The 27,786-nt window shown below is 34.8% G+C and overlaps 2 protein-coding genes across 2 annotated transcripts in view; one reads left to right on the top strand and one right to left on the bottom strand.

Annotated features, from left to right (window-relative positions):
* The window catches only part of LOC126979478 (G-protein coupled receptor dmsr-1-like), a 416,322-nt gene that overhangs the window by 69,466 nt on the left and 319,070 nt on the right, over nucleotides 1-27,786 (bottom strand). The window lies entirely within an intron of this gene.
* Nucleotides 8,223-27,786, top strand: part of LOC126979387 (tyrosine-protein kinase Src42A) — a 114,273-nt gene continuing 94,709 nt past the window's right edge. Inside the window, exon 1 of the mRNA XM_050828660.1 lies at nucleotides 8,223-8,799. Within this exon, the coding sequence (XP_050684617.1) occupies nucleotides 8,435-8,799 (365 nt within the window). The 5' untranslated portion in view covers nucleotides 8,223-8,434. The remainder of the gene's footprint in view (nucleotides 8,800-27,786) is intronic.

The following is a 27,786-nucleotide window of genomic DNA, read 5'->3' as shown; positions in this document are numbered from 1 at the left end:
AAACCATTCGTAAGCAAAATGTCTATTTGTAAACATTTTACGCTTAGTTATAACTTTATGCCAATTTTATTTGTAAAGCCGTTAATGTCTAGTGAATTTGGGAATAAGGTTAACGAAAGACAAAATGTCTAATTGCGAGCTTCGTATCGATCTTCGGATCCGAAACACTTTCGTAAAAGGAAAATGTACGATCCGTCAACCGAAACCTCTTAATTCGATTTTGGTAATAGGGTTCCAGGTGTCAGGAGTTGCGTTGCGGCCTTAAGTTGGAAGTATGCTCTTCAAAATGGTCCCGTATATGTATGTATGTGGCAGTAACCACCACACCAACTAATATGGTTTCACTAATAAATGCGGACGAAGTCACAGGTAACAGCCAGTATTCTCTATGTACTAATACGTGATGCGAAAACTTTGAATCCCTTTTGAGAATATCGCGGGGCACTGGCTTGTGTAAGTTTTGACGCAGTGAAAGATTACATGGAGAAGAAGTGCAGAACGTTAAAACAATAATAAATATTAAAGGCTTTTGGGTACCATAACGGCGCCTTTTTCTGATGTGAAGCAGTAATGTGTAAACATTATTGTGTTTCGGTCTGAAGGGCGCTGCAGCTAGTAAAATTAGTGGGCAAATGAGACATAACAACGCTTATAACTGCTTTAGTAAATGTAGTAAAATATTAGTAAAATAAACAAATAAACTATAACGAAATCTTTAAAATAATGGCTAGTAGTATTAAAGTACGAGGATAGAGAAAACGTTTTTAAAATGAAAACATAAGCATCAATTATTAACACTTATTTTATCTTGTGCACGTTAAAACAGTTTCACATACTAACATAGACATAAAAGGAAAATACACACACACACTCACACACACGCACACACACACACACACATACACACACCTCCTTTAGTGAGTTTGCTTATAATAATGTATAAGCTCTCGGAAGGACCTAGCCAGTGGGGGGCTCCTTTGCACAGGATGCCGTCTAGATAATGGGTACCCCAACGGCGCCTATTTCTGCCGTGAAGCAGTAATGTGTAGACATTACTGTGTTTCGATCTGAAGGGTGCCGTAGCTAGTCAAATTAATGGGCAAATGAGACTTAACATCTTATGTCTCAAGGTGACGAACGCAATTGTAGTACCGCTCAGAATTTTTGGGTTCTTCAATAATCCTGAGTTGCATTGTAATGGGTAGGGCGTATCAATTACCATCAGTTGAACGTCTTGCTCGTGTCGTGCCTTATTTTCATAAAAAAAGCCTCTGCAACTCAGGGTATCCTACCGCAGAGGGTAGGAAGTAAGACATTCTGTAACTATATTATATTACTAGTGTTGGATAATAATTATTAATATTATTATATTAAAGACCTACGGCCTTACAAAATATAATCTTCGTATAAAGTTATACCTAAGAATAATCCAAGAACATTCAAAATGTTGAGAAATAGACATTTGGCTTCTAACAGGTTTCTTCGGATGCATAACGTTTCCCGCGTTTATTTGAAAGGCTGCCTGATATTCGAAAAACTATCATAGTATTGACAGTGTTCTTAGCGATAAAGACAACATTTTAGAAATTCTTGGTTTATTCTCAGTGTAACTTTATACAAAGTTTATTTGTAAGGCCGCTAACATATACCCTGATTATGCGTAAACAATTATGATTTGTCAATGTGTGAGTTAGCTAGAGGTTCAATATTCAAAATACTAAGGAGCTGATCCCATGCGTGGCTGACTGTTTACGACTTGTCAAGCAAAATCGGTCACGGTAACAATAGATTCGAATACCTTTTCTATCTTGCTATATGTCCGTCACAGACGTACTTCTCTCTCGCACGCTTTTTTAGTCAATACGCTAGGATACTGTAAGCCTATAATTGTTATTACACCAAATCACTTAAAGCGCCGTACACTTTCCTGAAAAGCCGGCAATGCTTTGTGGTTCTGCTGTTGCAAAAGAGCATAGAGGGAGGTAATAACTTCCTATCTGGTGAGTTGCACCCTGTTTTGTACTCCTAAGAGGATTTTAATAAATTATGACTACTGGTATATAATTGGGAATGGAGCGACCGCCCTCAGGCTATTAAATAATAAGTTTAATTGTAGGTACCATACTACTTTGTAAAGATATTTTTTTGATGAAAAATAAAAGCCCGCTGAGTTTGTTGCGCCCATTCTTCTCAGATCTGAGGCATTCGTTTTGGAATGGGTGGTAGTTGTAAGTGATGTCACATCCTATTTTGAATAAATATATTTGAATTTGAATTTATTAAAGATGTAATAATTATTATATATTTTAATATATTACAGACATACAGTTAATCATTACATCAATTTAAAATTAAAAAGTATTTGTACATATAAAATACGATTTAAAAACCACGCTGTACTGTTAGAAAATGTTTTCTTTGCCAAAAAAAACCGCCATTTACAGACATCAAAAACAGTAATGATATCCGCTTACAGTTAAAAGAGCTAAAATGACTTACCACTGTTTACAATAACTACACTGTTTTATCAAAGCAAACTCGGTAATATTTGATATGGAATTATAGCACGACAGTAAATTATCATTTTATTTCACGCGCTGAACGAGCCAACCGATCCGAAGCACCTATTCGCTCTGACTACGCTCGTAGCTTCGACTCAGTTACAACTGTGTACATTGTTATCACAAGTAATACTTGATAATGACGTAAACAGCTGTATCCAATATTCAAAAACTTATAAATAGCTGTTTTAGAGTAGGAGAGAATTGTGTTATCAAAATTAATATTAGATTTTCACGAAAACCACTTATTGTTTGATTAACGCGAGTACCTATTACACTTTTTTTTTAAATGAAATACTTTTTAGAAGATTAAAACGCGTGTAATTTTATTTACCACTAGCTGATGCCCGCGACTTCGACTTTTTGATATAGCATATATACTAAAAATGTGAAAGATTTTGATAAAATACTAAGAAAAGAAATGACTTCATTTGAAAGTGATGGAGTACGGGGAGAATACTTGTCTGCTATTCATGATTATTTACTGACAATTAGGCCAACATGTGTAGAAGCTGAGAGGGCCTTTTCGGCCGCTGGTTATGTTTGCAGCTCTCTTAGAAGTAGACTAACAGATGACACAATTAACACTATTTGTTTTTCATGACACAATTAAAACCACTTATTGTTTGATTAATGCGAGTTGTACACATTTTTTTTTAATAAAATACTTTTTAGAAGATTAAAACGCGTGTAATTTTATGTACCACTAGCTGATGCCCGCGACTTCGTTCGCGTAGATATAGGGCTTTTAAAAATAATAAGCAAGTTTGTAATTGAAGATTATCTCATGTCCTATTCGAATTCCGGTTCCTTTTTCGCTACCGTTCCCAACATATTACATGAATCTTATTTCGAGGATGATTGCAAACTAAACCTACTATCGGTAAGTTCCGCGAGAAACATAGATTTTTCCTTTACTAAGCTCTAGTCTATCACGGTACTAAATTTCATCAAAATCTGTTCAATAGCTTAGGCGTAAACCGTAAAAAACAAACTTACATTCACATTTATAATATTAGTAGCTTTAGCGTAAGAGTTACATTTTTTTACTATTACTTATTTTGCCGACGTTTAGTGACCTTTGTGGCGTTACGTTTTCAAGGAGGCTGCGGTTGACAGGGGTCGAGATAGCAGAGGAGCTGACAACTACTATCTAGAGCAATTATTACAATGATAGCACAGCAATAATTCAACGATTTTTTGGAGCTTTTTTTTTATTATGACAAATTGAATTACAAATTCAATATTTTGACGTATTTGCAAAAGTCTTGCTCATTAGTAACTAAAGTTAATAGCAGTTGATAGTCAGCTTTGTCTGATAATAATATATTGATCTTCGCTCGATTTATCTTTTTCACTGTACGTTACGAACTTGCTTATGGTCACTACTTTCGGTTTCTTTTTCGAACGTAACTCGATTACAGCACACTACACTTTGGTTACTAGCTCTGTAATGCGTCAGTTCCTACACATTCCATCGGTACAACACTTTTCAAAATCGTCTCGTTGGAAATTTCTGTTTTTGGTATGCTCAATGGCCTCCAAAGATAGTTGTGGATGGGCTTCTAAGTAAGATACTTTACAAAATCGAGGCTTCATATCAGGTTCGAGTTGTGAGCCGATGCTTTTTTTATGAAAATAAGAGACTGAGAGAGAGTCGAGGATCCTTGATAAACCCAAAAATTCTGAGCGGCACTACACTTACTTACCACGTATACCTGGACAGGGAGATCAATGTATATTTCAAATTAAAAGATTCTCTAGTCTAAAAATAAAAACTTAATCTTTAACAGCAATGTTTCATTCATTTTAACGTTTGAAACTACATTAAGGATTGGTTCTCCTCTGCGCTACAACTAGATACCGCACTACCTACTAACTTTTTATTACTATTAGATGCTTGTGTGCGTGGCATGTTGACACTTAATGGCTCTTAATCTTTCAAATTGTGTAACATATGCTTCGTGTTATTTTACATTGAAATTAATAAAATACAAAATACTTAGTACTTGTAGTACATGTTGTTATTTATACAAAGTTTTACTACACAACCCGGCATTTTAGTTTAAGCAAAGTTTAATTTTAGCAAAGTTTAACAGAACATGTGGCACGTCAACCTCAAACATTGTACGAGACTGGCTCGAGTACGCCCACTTGGGCTTAGTATTAGTTGCCGCACTTTGCGAGTACGCCTGCGGTATCTAGTTGGAGCGCAGCGGAGACCAATTCTTAATCTAAGGTTCGAAATTTTATATTTCGAGCATGTAGGTAGTTTCTTCTCTTTTCCGTATAAACGAGAAACAAACTGATAGATAGAAATATTACAAGAAGAAGACATTTATGACATCACTCAGTCTTATGAGAAACTTACGAGTATATACGGTACTAGCTGACCCGGCAAACGTTGTATTGCCATATAAATTGCAGATTTATTTTCTACTTACTTCACACTTATTTTATAGTTTGGATAATTCACATTATAGTTTTATAAATTATAGCCTATGAGTTAATCTGGTGTGTAAGCTATATTATTATAAAGTTTCATCAAAATCCATTCAGTAGTTTTTTGCGTTAAAGAGGTACAAACATACATCCAGACATACAAACTTTCACATTTATAATATTAGTAGGAAGTATTTGTTTCTGGTGTAAACAATAAATAATTGAAAGTAACTCTACTCATGTTAACTCCTTCCCACAAGCACACAGCCGGTCTGAGGTTCGAGTCTCCTTAGGAGACGCCCCGCGACTCTTGTTGCGTAGTCTTTGCGGCCTCCACGACCCACGTCCTACTTCGCTGTGAAAGCCAGGGCTGCTAACAGCACAGAGGAGGTTTTAGTCGGTATGGGGCGACACTCGAGTCCGACATATTACGCCCCGTTCCGGGGCGTAAATACGTAACAGTATTTCCTCCTCTCAAAAAAAAAAAAAAATTTAACTCTATTAAAAAAAATTATTAAAAAAAGGCTCTGTCGTAAATCCTACTACTCCACAGCCGAATATCTAAGTGATCGGACAGCCTGGGACTACATTATGATTGTTTTAAAGCGATAGAAATTACTGTACAATATTGTATATTTTTATTGGAAAGAGCGCAAAAAAAACATTACTGGGAGAGTTTCTTGCACCAATTCTTCTCTTCTCAGAGTGCCATTTTTTTCTGAATCGGTAGTAGTATCTAGTATATTCGAAATGACATCAAAAAGAATTCTAAAGGAATCAATTTTGAAAAAATAAATGCCTTGCCATGCCATGAAAACTTACATTTGAAACTGTAGTAAAAATGGTAATGGTACCAAACAAATTATAATATGAAAATTACTTGTAGAGCGTTCGCTTGAAATTTATTCTGTTTTCATTTCAGTGCCTGCTAAAGCGTGTTATGAAAAACCGCAATATTCTTTTTGATGTTACAAGCAAACACCTAGATCAAAGTGTTATTATGTGTGTTTACATAACAAAAATATTTTATTATGTTTATTGAATATAATTGGTATCTCGCTAAGCGGTTTATGTTATATTTATTTACGTGGTTCGGACTTTAAATATTATTCTTAGGAGCCAGTTTATATGATGTGTAAAGGTGCTTCATTCGGCATACGTCTGTAATGTAACGTTTTTGATCAACATTACATCAGCGAGGGAGAAGAACTGTACTTGACAGCGCGCAATATGTAATATTTTGATACACCCTGTACCATCAATGCACACTGCTTGTATTATTTTGTTCGTATCGAAAAATCAAAACTGAAACAATTAAATTACATGTGAATAATTGTCACTCAAATTTTAACGTAATGCTCAGATGCAATACCATTTAAAATACTGTATGTAGATCGTAAAAGTTTCTTTTTTTATGAAAATAAGACGACGAGCAGGACGTTCAGCTGACGGTCATTGATTCGCCCTACCCATTACAATGAAGTGCCGCTCAGGATTCTTGAAAAACCCAAAAATTCAGAGCTGCACTACAATTGCGCTCGTCACCTTGAGACATAAGATGTTAAGTTCATTTGCCCAGTAATTTCACTAGCTGCAGCGCCCTTCAGACAGAAACACAGTACTTAATGTTTATACATTACTGCTTCACTGCAGAAATAGGCGCCACACAGCTAGCACAGAGTAGGGATAAGATTCTTGTGTACAAACTTCTGGCTTGTCTAGCTTCTAGTGTTCGGGAGAGAGATTCGTCTTTTATTGCGTACAAAATATATAGCCGGAAATGTTATATGAAAATCGATTTCTTACGCGTTGTACATTTGTTTTTGTGTTTGTGTACCTACTCAATAATTTGACGGAATATGTTTTTTATAAAAGGAGGACAAACGAGCGTACGCGTCACCTGGTGTTAAGTGATCACCGCCGCCTACATTCTTTTGCAACACCAGAGGAATCACAGGCGCGTTGCCGGCCTTTAAGGAAGGTGTACGCACTTTTTTTGAAGGTGTGGGGTGATATCCTAAACTGTGGCGTGCGAAGGTGGAATTCGGCGGCAGGAATGAGGTGAAACAGCTCTTCGGAACACTCCCCGTGATAAATGCGATAGAAGACACACAATGAAGCGACCCCAAGTGATCCAGCCGCTCGCAGAGCAATGGCTCCCCGACAATTTGAGCTGCTCTGCGTTGCACGGATCGAGCTGATACTGGTGTGCGCCAGACCAGAGATGACAGCAATACTTCGTGTGTGGCCGTACCTGCGCTGTGTAGAGCGCTGGAATGTGGGTCTGCTTGAAGTATTGCCGTGCTTTATTGATGACGCCCAGCTTCTTCGAAACCAATTTGCCTTTGCCGTCTAGATGACCGCGGAATTGGGGGTGGAAATTTTCTGGGGGTAAAATTGGACATGGTTCAATTTACCCCATTCCGAGACCTTCTCAAGTGAGGGCTCGATAGAAGGATAGGAATATATTACTGCTTACTGAAAGTTTACATACAATTTATTTGTCAGCCAGTGACAACCTCAATATTATTTAGAGTCTGTCAAAAAGAATAGGTTTCTGGCCAAGGTTTCAGGGATCAGTTAATGTCGTGAGGTCAAATTAATAATTTGCAAATTGCAATATATTTTCTTTACAAGAAGTAACCAACCCCACTCTGTGCTATAACTAAACTAATAATTTTGTACTATTCTCATAGGTAGGCATAATATTATATTGAGGTAGAGGAAGGGGTGGAAGGTAATAAATAATATGAAACCAACAACAAAAGCGAATAATTCGGGGGAACTCCACTTCCTAAAAACTGCTCAGAGGGAATTTCAAAGTGAAAAGCTTGTAGAATTACCTAATGAAATTACAATCGCGTTTATTTTAACTTTGTGATTTGCACGCCATCTATACACAAGTAGCTTAATCACTTACTAGCAGTTAATGTAACTGTGTAGTATGTATCGAGTAATTTCCCTAGATGGCAATATTAACCGAAAATTTATTTGTACGTATTTTTTGGAGATAGTATATTTATGAAACAATACTATACACTAGTTATTCCGGGAATATAAAGCCTAGTAGGAATTAACTACAACAATCATCTCTACTATTCACTGACTTCTATGAATCTATCATAAATATATACAAATGACAGCACTCTATGTAACATTTTGGTATGATGTAGATATAGTCTGTCAAGAGTATAGAAAAAAAAAATTGTCTCTGCTCAATCAAAATGGCTCCCTCTAATTATGTCCTGTCTGAAATTTGTTTTCTTTGTTTATAATGAAAATATGAATCTCTTTTGTAGTTTTTTTGACTCATAGGTGTGACAATAAAATGTATATGAATGTACAAGTACTGATCGTTAGTTGGAATTCATATTTTAAGTGTGTGATTGGACATAGAATAAGTGGTACCAGCCTCACCTTGTAAAGAGAAAATGGGGAACTGCTTTAGTAGTGCCGGAGAAAAAGATTCTAAAAACAAAAATGAGCGTGCAAATCCTCACGAAGAGGATCCTAGACAATTTCAAACTCCAGTTCCCACTCCGCCTCCAGATCCTATAAGATCCACGGTAAATCAGGGCCCTGATACAAGCGAGATTCCTCCCACCCGAATATTTGTTGCTCTTTATGACTATGATGCAAGGACTGATGAGGACCTTAGTTTTCGAAAAGGAGAACATTTAGAAATCCTAAATGATACACAAGGTGATTGGTGGCTAGCTAGAAGCAAGAAAACTAAACAAGAAGGTTACATTCCGTCGAACTATGTCGCCCGTTTACAATCAATAGAAGCAGAACCGTAAGTAGATCTAATAATTATTTACTTTAATAAGATAACAATCATTGTATGCCCTAATATTCACACGTCAATTTCGCAACTCACAGTTAAACCTGTTTACAGTTGAGTAAGACGTTTTTTTTATAAATAATTAACATTGTCTTGAAAAAGTTATAATATACTTAAATCAAACTTTTATTTAACATTATACCTACTAGTAATATATTTAAGTATGTAAAACAAATTAAACCATAAAAAAATTATACATACAGTCAAATATCAATAAAGGAAACATGAATCATATGAAGTGAAAGCATTGACAATGTGTACAGGTTACAGTGCATTCAAACTGATTGGTTAGTGTGAATAAATAGAAAGGTGATTAAATATTCTAGAACTTGTGCCATTTTTAACATTTGTTTAGTTAATGCTTCACCTAATTGAGTCCCAAGTGATTGTTTATAAGTAGTTATTTCACTCATAATACACAAAATGCTAGGACTTAGGATATCAGAAATAAATTTATGATATTTAATTGTGTTATATTATTAAGAATATATTTAATCATTAATGTTAACAAAAGATATAATATTACTATAAATCCATTATATGCATGAAATATTTGCTGGATAAGGTTTTATTATGTACAAAATTTGAATTCCAACACATTAATCCAGATCTTTTTTAAATTGGGACCTTGTATATCAAACAATGAATGTTAGTAATTTATGTTTGCTCATCATTCATCTCCCAAGCTTCCCAGATCATCCATGCACAACCAGAATAATCACTAGAGTGTTTAATAATAATGTCATTTAAATATTTGTGTAATAGCAAAACTAAATAATTAAATAATCTATCTATCTATTCTAAGTATAAATCCAATGTCCTGATGTTTATTTACAGTGAACTCCTAAACTATATGAATAGATTTTAATGGAGATTACTTCATGGAGTGTAGTTTAGTCCAACTTGAGATATAGTTTTTATTTTGATTTACAATCCATTATTATTTTTTTCCAATATTTTTTTTTATGAGAGAATTTATTGACATACGGTTTGATAGCTCTGCTGTGAAACAATTTTATTATAACAATAGGGAGCATATTTTACGAAATTATTCTTGATGTTATGAAATATTATTGACAAATTCATAAAAAAGAGTATTTTATTTATTATGTACAGACCAGCATCTGTCGGGTCAGATATTTATAATTATAATATCACACTTTTAAACAAATTATTTTGCCCAACTTAGGCATAGCCTGTACTATGGGTGTATACATACTTAAACATTCACAGATACATAGAAAGATCCATGACTCATCCATGAAACAAACATCCATATTCATCAAATAATTGTTTACCCACTGGAATTAAAACCTAGGGTGTCTGCGGGCTGGATCACTTATCATGGACTATATGTGTTGTAAAAGGCATTTATTTTCTCAAAATTGGTTCATTTAGAATTCTTTCTGATGTAATTTCTGATATACTAGATACTACTACCGCTTCCGTTACTAATGGCACTCTGAGAGAGAAGAAGCGGCTCAAGAAACTCTGTTGCCAACATACTAAGTAATAGCAAACAATTATTTACACATTAGATATCAACATGATATCCTGTCTTTCTAAATTTATCATCTTAATTTTAAATACCTACTTAGAACTAGATTGAAACTATGTTGTCCCGGTGACCTCCATATTGTAATTGATGTTGTTTGTCATGTTCTATGATAAATTGTAACTTTAAAGCTTAAATTAATTAGTAGTTTCCTTTGTAGTAGTTGGATATTAATTAATTCTCTCTAAAGGCATCAACTTTCATTCATTACTATTAAATAAGATTTCATTAATACTTAGTTTTGTTTTCATTGGTGGATCCCACTATTTCCATTGGTAACATTTGAACTTATACTTCCTTTTTCACTTTACTAGCCAATTTTACCAACTTTAAAGTGTCTATATTGATGACTAGCTGACCCAGCAAACATTGTTTTGCCCTATAAATTATTTTTAGAGTTAGACCGTTTCTTGGACTTATTATTTTATTTTTTTAAAATAAATGTAGCTTAAGTTACTCCTTATTACATCAGCTACCTGCCAATAAAAGTCACGTCAAAATCGGTCCAGCCATTTCAGAGATTAGCCGGAACAAACAGACTGACAAAAATTGTAAAAAAAAATATTTTGGTGTATGTACCATTTATATATATATATTCATATACATATTGTAAAAATGGTTATTTCAATATTAAATATTATTATTCCAATTTTATTTATATGCATAGATGAATAATTTTATGTAGATTTTATTACAATATTTTATTATTTATGTGCATAAATTATAATCAACTGAATACTCTACATAAATAAATAAAAATAATTAACTATACTTAAAAATTCACATGCTCTTTGTACTTTAGTGCAATGAAATTAAACCAGCTGATATTTTTATCAAGCTCTGACACTAGATGGCTCTGCTCTGTATATTATGTGTATGAACTGTGTAATGTGGTATAACAAACTTAAGTTAAAACTGGCTTAATATGTATTGTTTATTATGTGCACAAGTAAAACTGTATGTTTCCCAACAATAAAAAATATATTATATATTAATGTCTAGAGAAAAAATCGTTTTGCATTATAAATGAACAAGAATAACTTTGTTTATGCTGTTTGGTGAACAATGATACATAATTTTCATGCAACTTATTGTGTATAGCAATATAAATGATGGTATGAACCTGTCTCTGTTATTGAACCATGAAAATATAATCTTAGTCATCCATCCCATAGTGTAAATGTACTGTTATATAACCAATTCATCTCACTGCACCAGTCAGTTTGAGACTTTAAGGTGTAAAATGACCCTGGGTTCAAATACCATTGTAAGTGCAGTCTGAGGTGCTGAATTCTACACAGAACTCACAGGTGTATTGAGTAGGTTTCCCCACATTTTTTTTCTTCACCATAAGAGCTAATGTAATGAATAAAGATGCATATGGATTCGGAAGTACCTCTCGAATGAAAAGGAAATGGCACCAGCCTTAGTGTCATTGAATGGAGTATGTACAATTTTTTTTTATGAAAAATGTAACAGATTTTCATTAGGACTATGACATCCTCTGAATAGCTTTTTGTTATTATACCACATCATAATATTGGAATGATAAATAAATACTTGATTGTATCATACCCCATTTCATGATACAATTGCGCTTGTCACCTTGCACCATAAGATGTTAAGTCTCATTTGCCTAGTAATTTCACTAGCTTACATATTACTGTTTCACAGCAGAAATAGTTATCATTGTGGTATCCATAATCTAGCCGGCATTTTGTCCAAAGGATCCTCCCACTGGTAATTTCACTCCCTGGTAAATCAAAACCTTTGCATCCATCTAGTACTATGATATATTTTTTTCGGTACATGGCAACGCAAGAACAAAGACTTTAAGAGATTTATTGCCATTGTACTGTTTACCAAAATCTTTGCCCTTAATATTGGGGACACAAAAGCTAGAACCCATTGCCTCTCATCTGTGAACCACCTAATATAAATTCAAACATTTAATTACATAGAAAACTTTACGAAAGGATCACAAAACAACTCCCAAAAAGCTTACACTACGGACGATTACAGGAATATTCCTACCAAATTTCAAGTCTCTATCTACGCCTTATGGTTCCAGAAATATATGGCCTTTCCCAACATACTATCTACAGATAAAGATAAATTACTACCTACTACTATCAGTAATTAGCAGTCAATAATCTGAAGCTGTCCTAATATACCCGATAAGTCATTCTTATCGCCTTATATTGGGAGGCGTGAATTGAAATTTCCATACAAACTTCTATCGCTGGTAGGCTATACGTCATCCCATTGACAGACAGCGTGTACGGATAAGGTGTGTTACCGTCGATGAGTTTATTGGGATAGAAAAATCAACGATAGTTACGATTTTTATCTCAAGTAAGAGAAAGACTGAATATTGGGGACGACCGTATATCATTTCAAAATAAAACCAAATGGAGTCGTGTGACGAATTATTACGATATTTGACAATTTGTTGTAAATACAAACGTCCTCGCTTCCACTTCCGCTAGTGATAATGCCTTTGTCATCACTCGCCTTGCATTAATATTGCTTTTTGACATTCCGCTTGGCGATATTCTGCGAAGGATTTGGCTGCAACTTTGAGCTAAAACAATAAGTTGATTATTTCCGGAACCACGATTGTTTTACGTTTATTATTTGTGAAACCGCATTCGAATCAGTTTAGCTGTTTCTGAGATAAGCGATTATATACTGACAGGTAAAAATTGTGGATAAGTACTTTGTTACTTTAGTGATCGTATAAAATGCATTTGATTAAAACTTAATTAAATTTATCGGAGGTTTGTCCTTCCCCAATCGATATATTTTAATTATTTGAAGGCAATCCATTATATCAAATTACAGTTTACACCATTAATAATATTATTGTCACGCATGTCATGTCAGTTGCACGGAAAATAAATTAATAGTACAGTACACAAATTAAATTTGAAAACAAAATTAATGAACGATGCGGGACTCGATACCAGGGCCGCGACCTTTCGCGTTCTTTAAAAAAAAACAAATTGTTTATATTTGAAAGGGCGACATCTTAAGTCAATTTCCTAATATGCTAATATTGGGGTTGAGCAGGTTATCAACTGTAAAGTTAATCCTCTAGATGCAGGCACAACCTGATAGTTGAACAAGACATACAAAATTTATCACCGATACGACACTCGAACTGTTGGCTCAGTGAAAGAGCGTCCGCACATTCTATTTAGTTAGTCTAGTTCGCAAATTTCTATCTACTAATTGTATAAAAATAATTTTAATGCTATTTCAATAAATGTTATTTAACTAAAGTATGCATTTACTTATGCCTTAATATATATTTATTTCGTTTGTGCGCCTGTTGTAACTGAACTCCTCCTAAACGGCTGGACCGGTTTTAATAAAACTTTCTGTGTGTCTTCAGGTGGATTCGAGAATGGATTAGAATTTAGATTCACAATTGAAGTACCTCCTAAACGGCTGGACCGATTTTTTACAGGACAGTACAGGACAACGTTTGTCGGGTCCACTAGTAATATATATTTATATACAATATATATATTTAAACAAGTTTTGATATAAGTATATGTATAAAAATTAAAAGTACATAAGCGAGTTAGTATCAACCTTTATCGAAATTTTCTTATCTAAATAATTATTATTTTTTACTGCTTATATTTACGCTCTCTGTTAACCGTTACCTGTTTTAAAACCGCTGCAGGTATTCGTGCAGTTTTCCGCAGTTTTAATGTTTGTTTAACAATTTGCTTGTGTGTTTAGGATCGATTTTCCTGTACTTATTTCACTTCTAAAATAAAATAGGTTTTACTATTACTGTACACAAATTAATCCCAGAAGTGCTAGGTAAATAAATAGGTTACTTTAAAAAATAACAAATTGTTTAAAATTACTTTAATGATTTCCCATGTAGGATCCATTAACTTTAGAATCATCTGACACCTAATTATTATTTGATGTATTGAGATTGGTTTTTTACACAGCTGTCAAACGGTACTACGTTTACCTGCCAAAGCCACTGTAACCCAAACTCCATAATTGTCCATCGTTCTTACCTGTGTTGGGAGCATGCACTGACAAACTTTCAGCTTTCATAAAATAACGTACTGGGGTCCACGGGCTCTTAGACCATAAGCATTACTGTGTTTCAGCCTGAAGGGCGCCGTAGCTAGTGAAATTACTGGGCAAATGAGACCTAATAATGTTTGACAACAAACAGACAATGTTTTTGCGTAACATATTAGACAGTGCGAAAACTAATCACCAAAATACCCCTAACTTTTAACGCAAGAAAATTTTCGGTCCATGATTTTATGACTTTCGTTGTGGGCTTACTCAACAACAAAGCTATGATAGGCTGCGATTACCATTTCTTAATGAAGTCCCATCTCGTGCCCCTATTTACAATTGGTTTAACGAGTTTAAGAGTGGACGTAGCAATCTCATTGATGATCCGCGTGAGGGACGTCCTTTAACAGCGACTACTGAAGATAACATCAGTGCTGTGCGACGCATGATAGAGGAAGATAAGAGAGTGACCTATCAAATCGGAAAAAAATAAAAGTATTGGCAACTTTCTACAATAAGCCGTTTTTCATTTTCTAAACATTTTCAGTGTTACCTAGGTATCATGAAAGCTTTAGTAGTAGCTATTCATTGAGCTACTGTTGCTAGGTTTAATATAGAAACATTTCGCATGAATCGTGAGTAGACTAAATAAATGCCACACAATAATTAATCAATTGTATTCTGTGTAACTTATAATTATGGTTTTTCACAAGAAACCTTGTTATGTTGTGATATTGTAATGACTTAACATTTAGAACGAACGAAGCATAATTAAGAAACGAAGGTAATTACTAACATCCGAAATACAATATCGTTGAGAGCGGTGAGGTGTACATTGGCAAACTTGCGTACGTGATGCACTTAGAAATATTACCCGTTCAGAGAAATTCTAATGAATTATCTCCGTTAGAAATGTGCATATTGTATTATAGTGCGCCAAATACTGATACTGTACACAATACGGCTATTATTATGAGAAAATATGACGAGACGAGCAAGCCTGATTAGTAAGTGATACGTCCTGAAAGTAAACCTTCAAATACTTTGCGGTATCGCAATTAAGGCCGTTCCTTTGAGACATAGGATGTAAAGTCTCATCAGCCCAGTACTTTGCCAACTAGTTACCGCGCCCTTTAAATCGAAAACACAATAATCCTCGCACATTACTGCAGCTTCACGGCAGAAAAAGTGGCTGGTGTGCTCACGTGCTATCTGCCATTCTATATATGAATATTCCATTCCATTTTGGTAGTTAAAATTAAAGAGGATGTAAATACAACGTAATAAGAGGCGGGACTGCCTCAGTAAAAATTTAAATTTAGTTTAGTATGAAACGTGCAGTCATTTGACATAAGTTTGAAATAGTATTAATAACAATAAGGCGATTGGCCACGAAGTATAATCCGGCTAAGTTCAAAAGCGAACAATTGCTTAAAAAAGGATTTCGGCTCTCTTCGTTTTTTACAAGACTATAGCCGTCATCTGTCAATCTATCAATGACTGCATGTTTCGCTTTTTTCTTATAGATTTTCGCTATGCTGGTTAAAATTTTATTTTCGTGTATTACTATAACTTGTTTTTGCGTCCACCACGAGGATCCTAAATATCAATATTATAAAAATTAAAAAGCTCAAGTGCGGTGGGTGACCTGTAAGACCGGAAACGCTCCTGTGATTTCTCTGGTGTTAGAAACGAGTTTTGGCCGCAGTGATCACAACCATTAGATGAACAATATGTAATTGTTTGGCAGGTTTGTCCCCCTAAAAAAGGCCTTAAAGTATCTGTTGTAGTTTAACTTCTTTTACTTTACGGCCGTTTTGTCAATAACGTATCTCTAGTTACGGATAAATTGCTGTCACCGTTTATTAACAAGATCTTATCTATCTATATGTCCAATATATATAAAGTCCAATGCTTTATGTCGATAGGTTATTGAAATGTAAGTAAGCGTAAAAGGATAGATTTGTCTATCTCTAGTTAAGTAGTTATTAATAACCTATCAATCCTTAGTTAAGTTAAACTAAGGATAGATAGGTTATTGAAAACGGCCGTTAATCAATACAATGATAATTCTGAAGTTTTACGAATGTCAAGCAGCCTTGCAAATAAATGCGTGAAATATTATGCGTCCAAATAAACCAATCTTAAGCAAAAAGTATATTTGTAAACATTTTCCATAATCTTGGTTTATTCTCAAGTAAAACTTCATACAGTTTATTGTAGAGCTAAAGTTTAAATTGAGCGGTTCTCTGAGCAATAATAGTTGCACAACGTTTTTTTTAGATGATGATTCAGTGGTATAAAATTAGAAGACAACAGCCCTATTGAATCATCATCCAATGCCTAAACCGCCGATGAGAATAATAATTGTATAAATAAGGTTAGTGATGATTGACACAATGAAGCAATAAATATTAATGGCAGCCAATGTTTGGACTGATTCCTCAGCCTGATCTTACGTGATATTGGCAAAGATATCATGGCAATTAAACACATAAAGAAAAACATTTTATATTGTAGGTTCGAATTTGTCTTACTTACAATTCAGGGCATTTTTGTGCAGCTTAGGTTAAAAAATATATTTTACTGAATCAGGCTTTATTTTGCGTAAATACATAATTATTCAAATGCTGTGAGCCGTCTTAACTGTAAATTTCTTCTTAAGTTTCGCCTCTACATGAGGCATCTTTAGGAGATGTTGACTCGCAAATTCTGGCATGAGACTTCGAGTCTTTGAGACTTGCGAAACACGTGTCGAATTGATTGAAGACGAATCTTAGCGGAATTTACACTCAAGAAGGCTCACAACATTTGAATAAAAATATATTTTACTGAAATCTCCTTGCCCTAAACCCATTCTTAGTAGAATGAGCTGGTGTGTAGATAAATAAATGTGGTGACATTAATTATCGAAAAGGGAATGATGTTGTAGAGAGATCTGATGCGGACAAATTATTGGGAAAGATACACTTAGCCGTTATGTATGACTCGTACATAGAGCAATGTACTGAATGTGATTATGGGTACGTAGAATAAGATAGCAAGGCAGAGGGATATGTTAGTGGAAGAAGCCTACCAGGAGACAGCAATATATGTTTTTGATAAGTATAAACAAATGTTCAAGAGTGGCAATGTAAACACGACAAAATATATACAAAAAAACATGACAAAATTAATACATTCTGAAAATGTCTTAACCTCGAGGTAGCAACGGCTTAGCGCATGCCAATATGTTAATGATTGGCCAATTCGCTTGTAAATGTTCTAGAAGCACGGCCTAGAAATATCAGCACATATGCGGGTACGATTAGAGATTATCGCCCGCGGATTATGTTAATGCAATCGATATTGTATTGATGTAAACAATGCTTTACGGCTAAATATAAATCTTATAGAGATTTATGAGCGCTTAGGGTTGTCGACGGTAAATTTTTGCCCGAGATAAACATTGTTAATTTAAAATCTATTTCACATTAAAAGATAAAATAAAATAGTATAGTTCAATATAAGCCATCACAAATAGTGAGTATGGGAGCATCCTCATATCATACCTCACTGAATTCGGCGAGAGGAATCAGAGCGAATAGCTCTTCAGAACACTTCTCGTGATAAATTCAGACACACTATGAAGCGACGGACGTTGCACGCGGTCAAATGGTTCGAAGAGTTCCTAAAATAGTATTATTACTTGTTGAATAGACTTACAATGATTGATCTCTTCTGTATTAATGATAGAGCCCTTAACATTTAACTAATAAACCAACTCTGGAAGAGGTGGATTATCAATTAACTTTTTTAGGTCAAACAAATGATATTTATGAATGTCAAAAGTTATGTACATTTTAGCATCTACCACCACTCTGGAAAAGGCATTTAATGAAAAGGCCAACCTACTTATTGCCACAGCTTAATAATTTTACAAATTATTTTGATTTATTAATATATATTTATTTTTTGAATTATATTGACCGGAGTAAGTTTCTGACTATACATAAAAAGCCATATCTAAATAAAATATTTATGCCCTGACTATGAGCCTACCTAAATGATTTTCAAAGAATAATGTAATACTAAAACTGACCATGAAATTACTTACAACGTGTGGTTGCCTAAAAACCGCCAATATTTTTAGTACATTGTTAGATACGCCTTTCTGTTTACCTGTCTGTAGTCCAAATAGTGTACCTACAGTTTTTACAGATAAATCTAGCCCTAATCACGGCTCAATATAGCCTCATAACTAAACCAAATCATGTTCACAAAAAGTTCAACTACTAGCGGAAGAAGCAAATGCGACCGCCTCGATACTACTCTAGTTAGTACCGACAAAAACCCACATATCCTACTAGAGATTACTGACCGAGTGTTGGCCGGGCGTCGTGCCTCGGGGACAGGATACGCAAGTTCAGCGCCCCATTGCAGTCCCTGTTGCTGTAATGTGTACCTAAACTCTAACGCAACAAAATGCAATTAGGGTTGTCAATTATCTATAAATGTATATATATAATAAATATAAAAATTTTAAAAAGCCTTTTATTTCCATATTAAAATACATAATTTAATTAAACTAAAAAAAATACTTATGCTTATTGTTAGTAAACTTAACTTAACCCTAATATTATAAGAACTTAAAACGAGAAAAGTTTTATGTTAGTAAGTTTTTTTCTATTTCTTAATAATTAATGTTTTAATTAGTAGTATGGGTCCCCTCTTTGGGTGAAGGCCTCCTCCATTTGCTTCCACACTATACGGTCTTTGCCCAATATTAGCCTGTAACAAATGTATATATCTACATATAAATAAAATTGCAGTGTCTGTTTGTAATATTGAAGTAACTGTTTTTACTACATACGGTAAGTACACCAAAATAACATTTTTACAATTTTTGTCTGTCTGTCTGTTTGTTCCGACTAATCTCTGATTTTGACAGGACCTTTATTGGCAGGTGATGTAATAAGGAGTAACTAAGACTACGTTTATTTTAGAAAAATAAAGTAATGTTGCAATGTCCAAAAAACGGTCTAACTCTAAAAAATAATTTATATGGCAAAACAACGTTTGCCGGGTCAGCTAGTTATATGTATAATATAAATACGTTTCCTATGGGCCTGAAATGCTTCTAGACCGAATTTGGTTTAATTTTCAGCGAGAAATCCTGTGAACTGTAGTGGTGATTGTTTCCGCAGATATTTTTGGCTAAAATATAAAATCGAATATGAATTTCAGCTACTCAGCCCATTATCACAAAATTTTGCATTTACGCCTTACGTACATCAATAAATAGGTATAAGGTACACTTTATCCCGCTCGTGTTCCTGGGGAAGTGCGACATATACGGTATATATTATGAAAATGTATTGATGAACTGATTTTACCACGGAGATGGTTTTTGTTACTTGTCACTAGATGGCGTTGTCTGAGGTATCATTTTTCATATACATACAGCTTAGCCAGAACTTTAATGTATAAATACTTTTTAATTTTTTTATCTATTCTGTGATGCCTCGAAACAAGGTAGATAAATCGATTTCTTTATATTTTAAAAATATGAAACAGACGATGCCTGCTTATTGATATTAGCATATTGATTGTAAATTATCTTAAAAGCTTTAGATAAATTTTTCACTAATATAAACGGTACATAAATTCCAAAACAATGTATTTAGGACACTTAAACACCAATCACCATGTTTGGAAAATAAATTTTTAATTAGCTTTTCAAAAAAAAAATATAGGACGTTAATTTTTGGTATTGGCAGCCCTGGTCGGAACATAGTATTGTGGTTTTAACGTGCCCATGTACATTGATTTTAGTACACCACCGACCGAGAAAATATTAGTGTCGTCCCTAAACAAAAATTGAAAACTGGTCAAGTGCGAGTCGGACGGATATCTTAATGTTTATCTATACCGTATCCTGGCTGAGATGGAAATGAATGTTTAATATTATAGATTACATTTACATATTATTCTGTGATCCAGGCTGATATACCCTTTTAAGGGTTCCGTAGCCAAATGGCAAAAACGGAACCCTTATGGATTCGTCATGTCTGTCTGTCTGTCCGTGTATGTCACAGCCACTTTTTTCGAAAACTATAAGGACTATACTGTTAAAACTTGGTAAGTAGATGTATTATGTGAACCTCATTAACATATAACACAAAAAAAAAAACAATAAATTTTGGGGATTCTATACTTATATATTTTTTATCAAACCTATACGTGTGGGGTGGTGTACCCTATCTATGGATAGGTCTTCAAAAATGATAGTGTCGTTTCTAATATCATTTTTTTCTACACCGAATAATTTGCGCGAGAGAGACTTCCAAAGTGGTAAGTAGTTTTATTTAATACGTATAAATGATGAGAGCTCATTTGCGCTGTATGATTTTGAGGAACGTTTTTTTTATATTTCCATTTAAATGATTTAATATAATTTTCTTTCTATATAACTTTTATATTATGTTCCTTGCTGCTACGGAACCCTTCATGGGCGAGGCCGACTCGCACTTGGCCGCTTTTTTATGCTTCAAGTTATGCTTTTAGTTGATCATTATCATACAATCACGACCGGCCTCCCAGAAGGGTTGGCAAAGATATCGGACCTCCATTCACTGCGTTAGAACCATCAACGCTCACATCTCCGATCTGATCGTGGATAATAACCCTGGGCAGACTTTTCAACATCCTCTCTATTTGACCAATTCGTTTCGACATTTCCTTTTCAAAAACTGTCGGTATAAAAGGCATAAAGGCATAAAAGGCATTTATTTTCTCAAAATTGATTCCTTTAGAATTCTTTTTGATGTCATTTCTTATACTACTAGATACTACTACCGCTTCGGAAACAAATGGCGCTCTGAGAGAGAAGAAGCGGCGCAAGAAACTCTCCATCTCTCTCTCTCTATAAATATACATATCGACAAAATTTATCAAAAGCAATCTTGTATGAAGAGTCAAATGAAGTAGCAACACGAAGTAATATGTACTATTCATTTTCCTAAAGATGCATTCAAATATCTTTTATCGTCTCTTTAAATCCTTTAATAAGAAATTGCCCACTATTTGAGATTGTACACAGTTCTAGCTGACCCGACAGACGTTTTTCTGTACATAATAAATGAATTTGTCAATAATATTTCACAACATCAAGAATTATTTCGTAAAATATGCTCCCTGTTGTTATAGTGAAATTGTTTCACAGCGGAACTGTCAATTCAGTGCGTTAATAAATCCTTTCATAGAAAATATGTCCATACAAAACAAATATTGGAAAGAAAAGTAATTATGGTTCCCAAATCGAAATCCCCATTAAAATCAGTTTCGGAGTGCACTGGACAAACAAACATCAGGTCTCTGGATTTATATATATATTAAGATATAAATATTAAGGCGCGAACTGACTAGGATTGTATACGCTACAACCAACCCTACAATATTTGTGTTGATCATGTGGCTAAGCTGCAAATGGGCATTAGGGTGGACCAAAAGTCCGTTTGTATTTGGAATGATGATTAAATAAAAACTAATTACAGTAGATCAAAACTGTTTATTGTTTTCGATAGTAAACAAAAGGGGAATTTATTTCTTAAAAAACTCAGCATCCATATGCAATCCTTCATTATTCTGGCATTGCTGCAATCTAGAGCGGAAATTTTCGATGACAGCTTTACATGTTTCTGTTGAAGATGTTTTGGATTTCTGTGCGAATACGATCCTTTAATTCGTCAAGAGTTACTGGGTTGGTTGGCTGGAATGCAGGGGTTTTTGATCACCATGACATAGTGTCACTCCAATAACGACAATTTTGTCTATTAACATGCCCATTTAGGTGGAAGTGTCCCTTGTTGAGAAAAAAATGTTTGTAAAACTGGTGAATCGCTCTACCATTTCGTTCGCAAACTGCAACCTAGTGGCATGGTCCTGAGGCCTTAATTCCTGCACCATTTGGATTTTTTAGGAATGTAGACTTAAATCTTTCTTGAGAATGCGGTTTAATACATCATTATCTTGGCACGTTAAGGACAGCAGACCGCTTTCGAGTTGATAGTCCAGGTTGGTCACGAACAGACGATTTTACTCGCTCCACGTTTTCGGGGTACCTCGACGTTCTAGGCCGGCCAGATCCAGGTAAATCCATTGTTGAACCCGTCTTCTCAAACTTGAGCACCCATTATTTAATTAACACACCTGATGGAGCTTGATTTTTGTGTCGTATCTTGTAATGATTGCAAAATTTTCGTTGAGCTAAGGTCGCAGAATCGTTGTTTCGATAGTATTCGCGTACACAAAATGCACGTTGACTACCGCTAAACGACGCCATGGTACTAAATTCCCATTGGCCGCTCTTGCAATGCGTAACCCCTCCACCCCCCTCCGCCGTTGCTGCTAGACGTGGCAACCGATTCAAATGTAAACGGACTTTTGGTCCACCCTGTATTTTATTGACTTTCTTTTGTTTACTCAAAATTTACATATTAAATTGAAACATTATTCGGTTTAAGTTTTAGAAAAGTACTAATTCTTTTAAAAAAGAATGTTGTTATAGCTGAAAGTTCTGAGATTTTTGACTCCCAAAGTTTAGTTTTGGGAAGCAACTTCCAAATTTTTTATTGGATATTTTAAATTACATATAAATATTCTATACGTTTCAAAATTCTCTTTCAAGTCCTTCTTTTTGCATTGTATTTTTTGCGTCGGAATATTTTCATTGGGTTATGTTGTAATCGACTCTTAGAAACCAATTTTTGTGGATATTGAGGTATGACCGCGCCTTAATACCGTTGTCAAACCGATACATGTATTTGTTTGTGTTATTCGACTTTTATGTATTATATAATGACAAACACGAATAAATAATGAGCCGGACCTTTCACAAACCGTTCCATAACCAGGAATCTTGACAGCTGCTTATACTAATCCTACATGATGTACAGTAAGGTCGTCGTCTCGTCAGCTGTTACATAAGTAGCAGGTGGGTTTGCTTAGGGACGATACTCTAAGTGGGCTTGTAGGCCCTCCAAGTTTGAGTTAAGAGAGAGCAGTGACCGAGATCACGGCCAATTAAGGTCGATATAGGCGAAGATCTGACGAAATAAATTTACTCTTGTAAAAACTTTCGTCGGCGCAATCGGAATTGAATTAAGCTTTCCGTTACCTGTAATACGAACTACGTATAACTTAAATCTATAGAGTAAAATATAATTATTTAAAATTTATAGTACTTAGTTAACTTATGTAGTAATTATTATGACGGGTACTCACGATATATATTTTATTGATTTGATGCCGATATATCGATCCAATTGCATCAATCGTGGTCACGGCCGCGGCGGGACTGCGGAGAGTAAGGGAATCAAAGAAAAAAACGAACTAGGCGTCAAGTGGGCAGATTGATGTACTAATAGTGTCAAGTGTCAATGTGTCAAGTGTTTCTCGCCGCCTACGCAGTCGCGCCGCGGCCGTGACCACGATTCATGCAATTGGATCGAAATATCGGCATCTAATCTATAAAATATATAACGTGAGTACCCGTCATAATGATTAGAGTGTTAAAGTTCCGCGATGATAAAAGTTTGAAAACATTTATTAACTTATATAATCTAATTTAAAAAAAAGCTCTCAAAGCTTTTAATACTATGACGTGAATAATTTCGTCGCTGCTACCGCGTTGTGTCCCGATGTCTCGATGTTGAAAACTGTTAGACCGTGCATCTGATATATTATTTTCTACAAATATTGTAATTTTTTTTTCCTTGAACTTAAATGGCTGCATAAAATATACAAAGACGTAAGCGTCTTATTATCTTTCATAAATTCACAATTATAATCACAGTCGAGAGAAATGGCGATACCATCTCTATTTACACGAAATATGTCAAAAGTCTATTATAATGCGATGGGAAGCATGAGAAAACTAATACATCATCTATATACATACCTATTATGCCCTTTTTATTCTACAAGATACATCACTTGCTTACTTATTTATCAACAATAACAGCGTCTAGTTTTAATAGCTAATTGATATTTCGGTATCAGCTACTCATATTATACTACTAATTTACAAGGAGAATTGTGTGTCTAGCTCTGAAACTACGATGTGTCACGTACGGACATTGTCACTTATCACACGTGCCAGTAAAATCTGCATTCAAGCGTTCCTCTTATAACTAGCCTCTTTATCGCCTATACACATATCTATTTCTTCAAAGTTTAATATATAAATAGTTATCAATACGTTTGTTCTTTTTAAATCACTGCTAGGCTTTCTGATGAGTTAACGAATCACACATCAAACGTTTACCAAACCACTATTTCTAAGGAATCTAGTTCTGAGATCTGTTCTCGCTGGCTTGTTTTCGTCTCCATTTCTGATAAGTGAAACTTTATTTCAACCTCGCCCTTCGTTCAATTATTGCTGCCTCGAAATAACATTAAATTCGTTGTGATATCAATAATATTAGATTTTATCAGAATAAAACTGTTTGCATCGTTTTCTCATCTTCTTCTCCCTAAGATGTTGAGCAAGAGTGGATTTACTGTCTATAAATGACTTAATTTTTTTTAATTTTAACTAATTACTTTTTGGTCTCTTATCCTGGCAGATATGAAATAACTCGTGTTCGAAGTACCTAATAAGCCAACACTTATTTCAGAATATGAACTAGCAAAACCTGTAAAATTTAGATGAAATTCGGATTAGACGCCATGAAAATAAAACCAAAACAGGCAAATACGCAAGCGGGAGCTCGTTTATATCACGAAAATACATACAATTTATTCACGGCATACAATTTTACGACCACAAAGAAATAATTTCAAATGCTCAGACACATAACACACCCAATATCACATCGACCGCTGACATACATACAATGGTTTGTTGACCTGTCTGACCTTAGGGTCGTTGGTATTGATCGGTGATTTAAACAAAATTGTATTGCATGAAGTCGCCTTAAATTTATAACTATTTCCATATTGCTTGATAATGAATTCATCCGGTAACGCTTCCTCAAAATAGTCATCGTAAATATCCTCATTTTGCCTTGTAAATTTGCATTCACGTGACAAATGCAAGGAATATCGACTATTGAATGTAAGCAATCTCAATATTCAACATATTGTGTGGATATACTTAGGTGCGATACTGTGAATTGCCTTAATATCCTGGAGCATCCCTATTTATGTGTACTAATGATAGCTTCTGTTATGTACTAAAACTTTACCTTCAACAGAATTTTCTATAGACCTTAAAGCCTTTATAGGCTCCTTTGCACAGGATGCCGGCTAGATAATGGGTGCTTAGCTTAATGTGTAAACATTACTGTGTTTCGGTCTGCAGGGCGCCGTAGCTAGTGAAATTACTGAGCAAATGAGACCTAATATCTTATGTCTCAAGGTGACGAGCGCAACTGTAGTGCCGCTCAGAATAAGTGGAATTTTCAAGAATCCTGAGAGGCACTGCATTCAATGGGCATGGCGTTTCAACTACCATCAGCTGAACGTCCTGCTCGTCTCGTCCCTTATTTTTTCATAAAAAAAGCCTTATATAAAGAAAACAGTGTTGATACAAAATGTATTCTCTCATAAATAAGTAAGAATATATATGCATTTATTCTTAGGATTCTTTTGAGGATAATTCTATCCTAAGTGTCCCGTTACACGCAAGAAATCTTCACCATGGAGATATGGCGACTTACGTAGTTTTTCCAAGTCCTTACGACATGGCTACTAAAATGCTTCTTGCTGCTAAACTACTAAATTCAATAAAACTATTGACTGTATAACTTAAGAAGTTTGTATGCAAGTCAGCTGAAGCACAAAAGTAACTTGAATTCAAATTAGTATAACATATTGTTCCATATTAATTAATCTACAAATATTAGTCCCGACTATCAACTAAAGACTTAGAAGTTAATTTATTTTTCACATTTTTTACGATACATTAATATTTTTTGTTGGTAGTTTTTTAATATCATTTGGGAGCTCATTATAAAATCTAATACAGTACAGTGTAGTTGTAATATTGATGTTACTAAACATCCCTCAATGAATCCCTTGATCGCATTTTATAGACTGCTCTAATTGCCCATTTCTGCAGCACAAATCATCATCAGTGACTTTGGTTCTCATGAGGATCTCCTCATTTCTGATTCGATCTAGCAGGGAAACTCCGAGCATAGCTCTCTTCATCGCCCGAGACTAAGAGTGGCCATGAGCTTTCTCATCATTCGTCGAATCCAACTCGGATGGGAAGGTCCGAAAAATCTTCTCGCCCCAAACACCGCAGTATCGGAAGACGAAGGTTTTCAACCAGTGTGTGTTGCCAGTGATGACTTACGATACGCAGACGTGGTCGCTAACTATGGGTAGAGTGACCTGGTGGTTATTGATATGCCCGCCTGAAACAATGCAGCGCTTCTCATGATTCTTGATTGAACCCAAAATTTTGAGCGGCATCGCAATTGCGCTCATCACTTTGAGACATGGGATCTTACGGTACATAAGCCAGCGACTGCACTAGCTACGGCGTCCTTGAAACCAAAACACAATATTTTGTTTGTTCAGCACGTTCACTGTTTTCGAATGTGAATCAAAATATTGAATAGTCCACCTAATAACACTACACCACGAAGTCACGAAAAAATCCGCTTAGGTACGCCACATCCCAATATCAGGTGTAGGATGGGTCTGTTGCTTCTGTCAAATACATCTAGTGTAGGGTGACTACGATTACACATTACTTCAGAATGTTCAAGTGGCCAGAAATTCATGTGTTTGTAATGTAACCAGTCAAATCACTTGGCCGGCCCCGCCAAGTCGCCGCGCAAATGATAGCTTCCCTTGCCTAATGGTTTATAAGTGTAGAGGAAAATCGCATTGCACACTCAGACAAACGACTTAACTGCCCTGGCGCCGTTGATATATTAGCGCGATCGCGACACGGATGTTTTGTAGCGAAATTCATATATAAACAGACTCGATTCGCGGTAGCTAGAAATTTCTAATGTGGTCTATGTTTTATATAATAATTAATTTACGATCTGAGTTCTTCTTACAGTGTTTGCTGATGGCTATCTAATACTGTTTATTATGAATAGTTGGTATCGCGTTGATGAGATGTGTATTTATAGACAAACTACTGGGTAGTTGTTTATTTTTATTTTCAAGTTACACAATTCTTTGGATATCAAATTTATTGGGTTTTGTTCTTTTACGAATATTTTTATTGGTAAATAAAATTGAATAACTTTAGAATACAAGCTTAAAAACTTAGATAACCATAAAGCAAGATAGTCAATATCTGTATAATTAAATCAAAT

The sequence above is a fragment of the Leptidea sinapis genome, chromosome 3 (assembly GCF_905404315.1).
Source record: "Leptidea sinapis chromosome 3, ilLepSina1.1, whole genome shotgun sequence".
In the NCBI taxonomy this organism is placed as follows: Eukaryota; Metazoa; Arthropoda; class Insecta; order Lepidoptera; family Pieridae; genus Leptidea; species Leptidea sinapis.
This window is presented reverse-complemented; position numbering and strand designations above follow the sequence as displayed.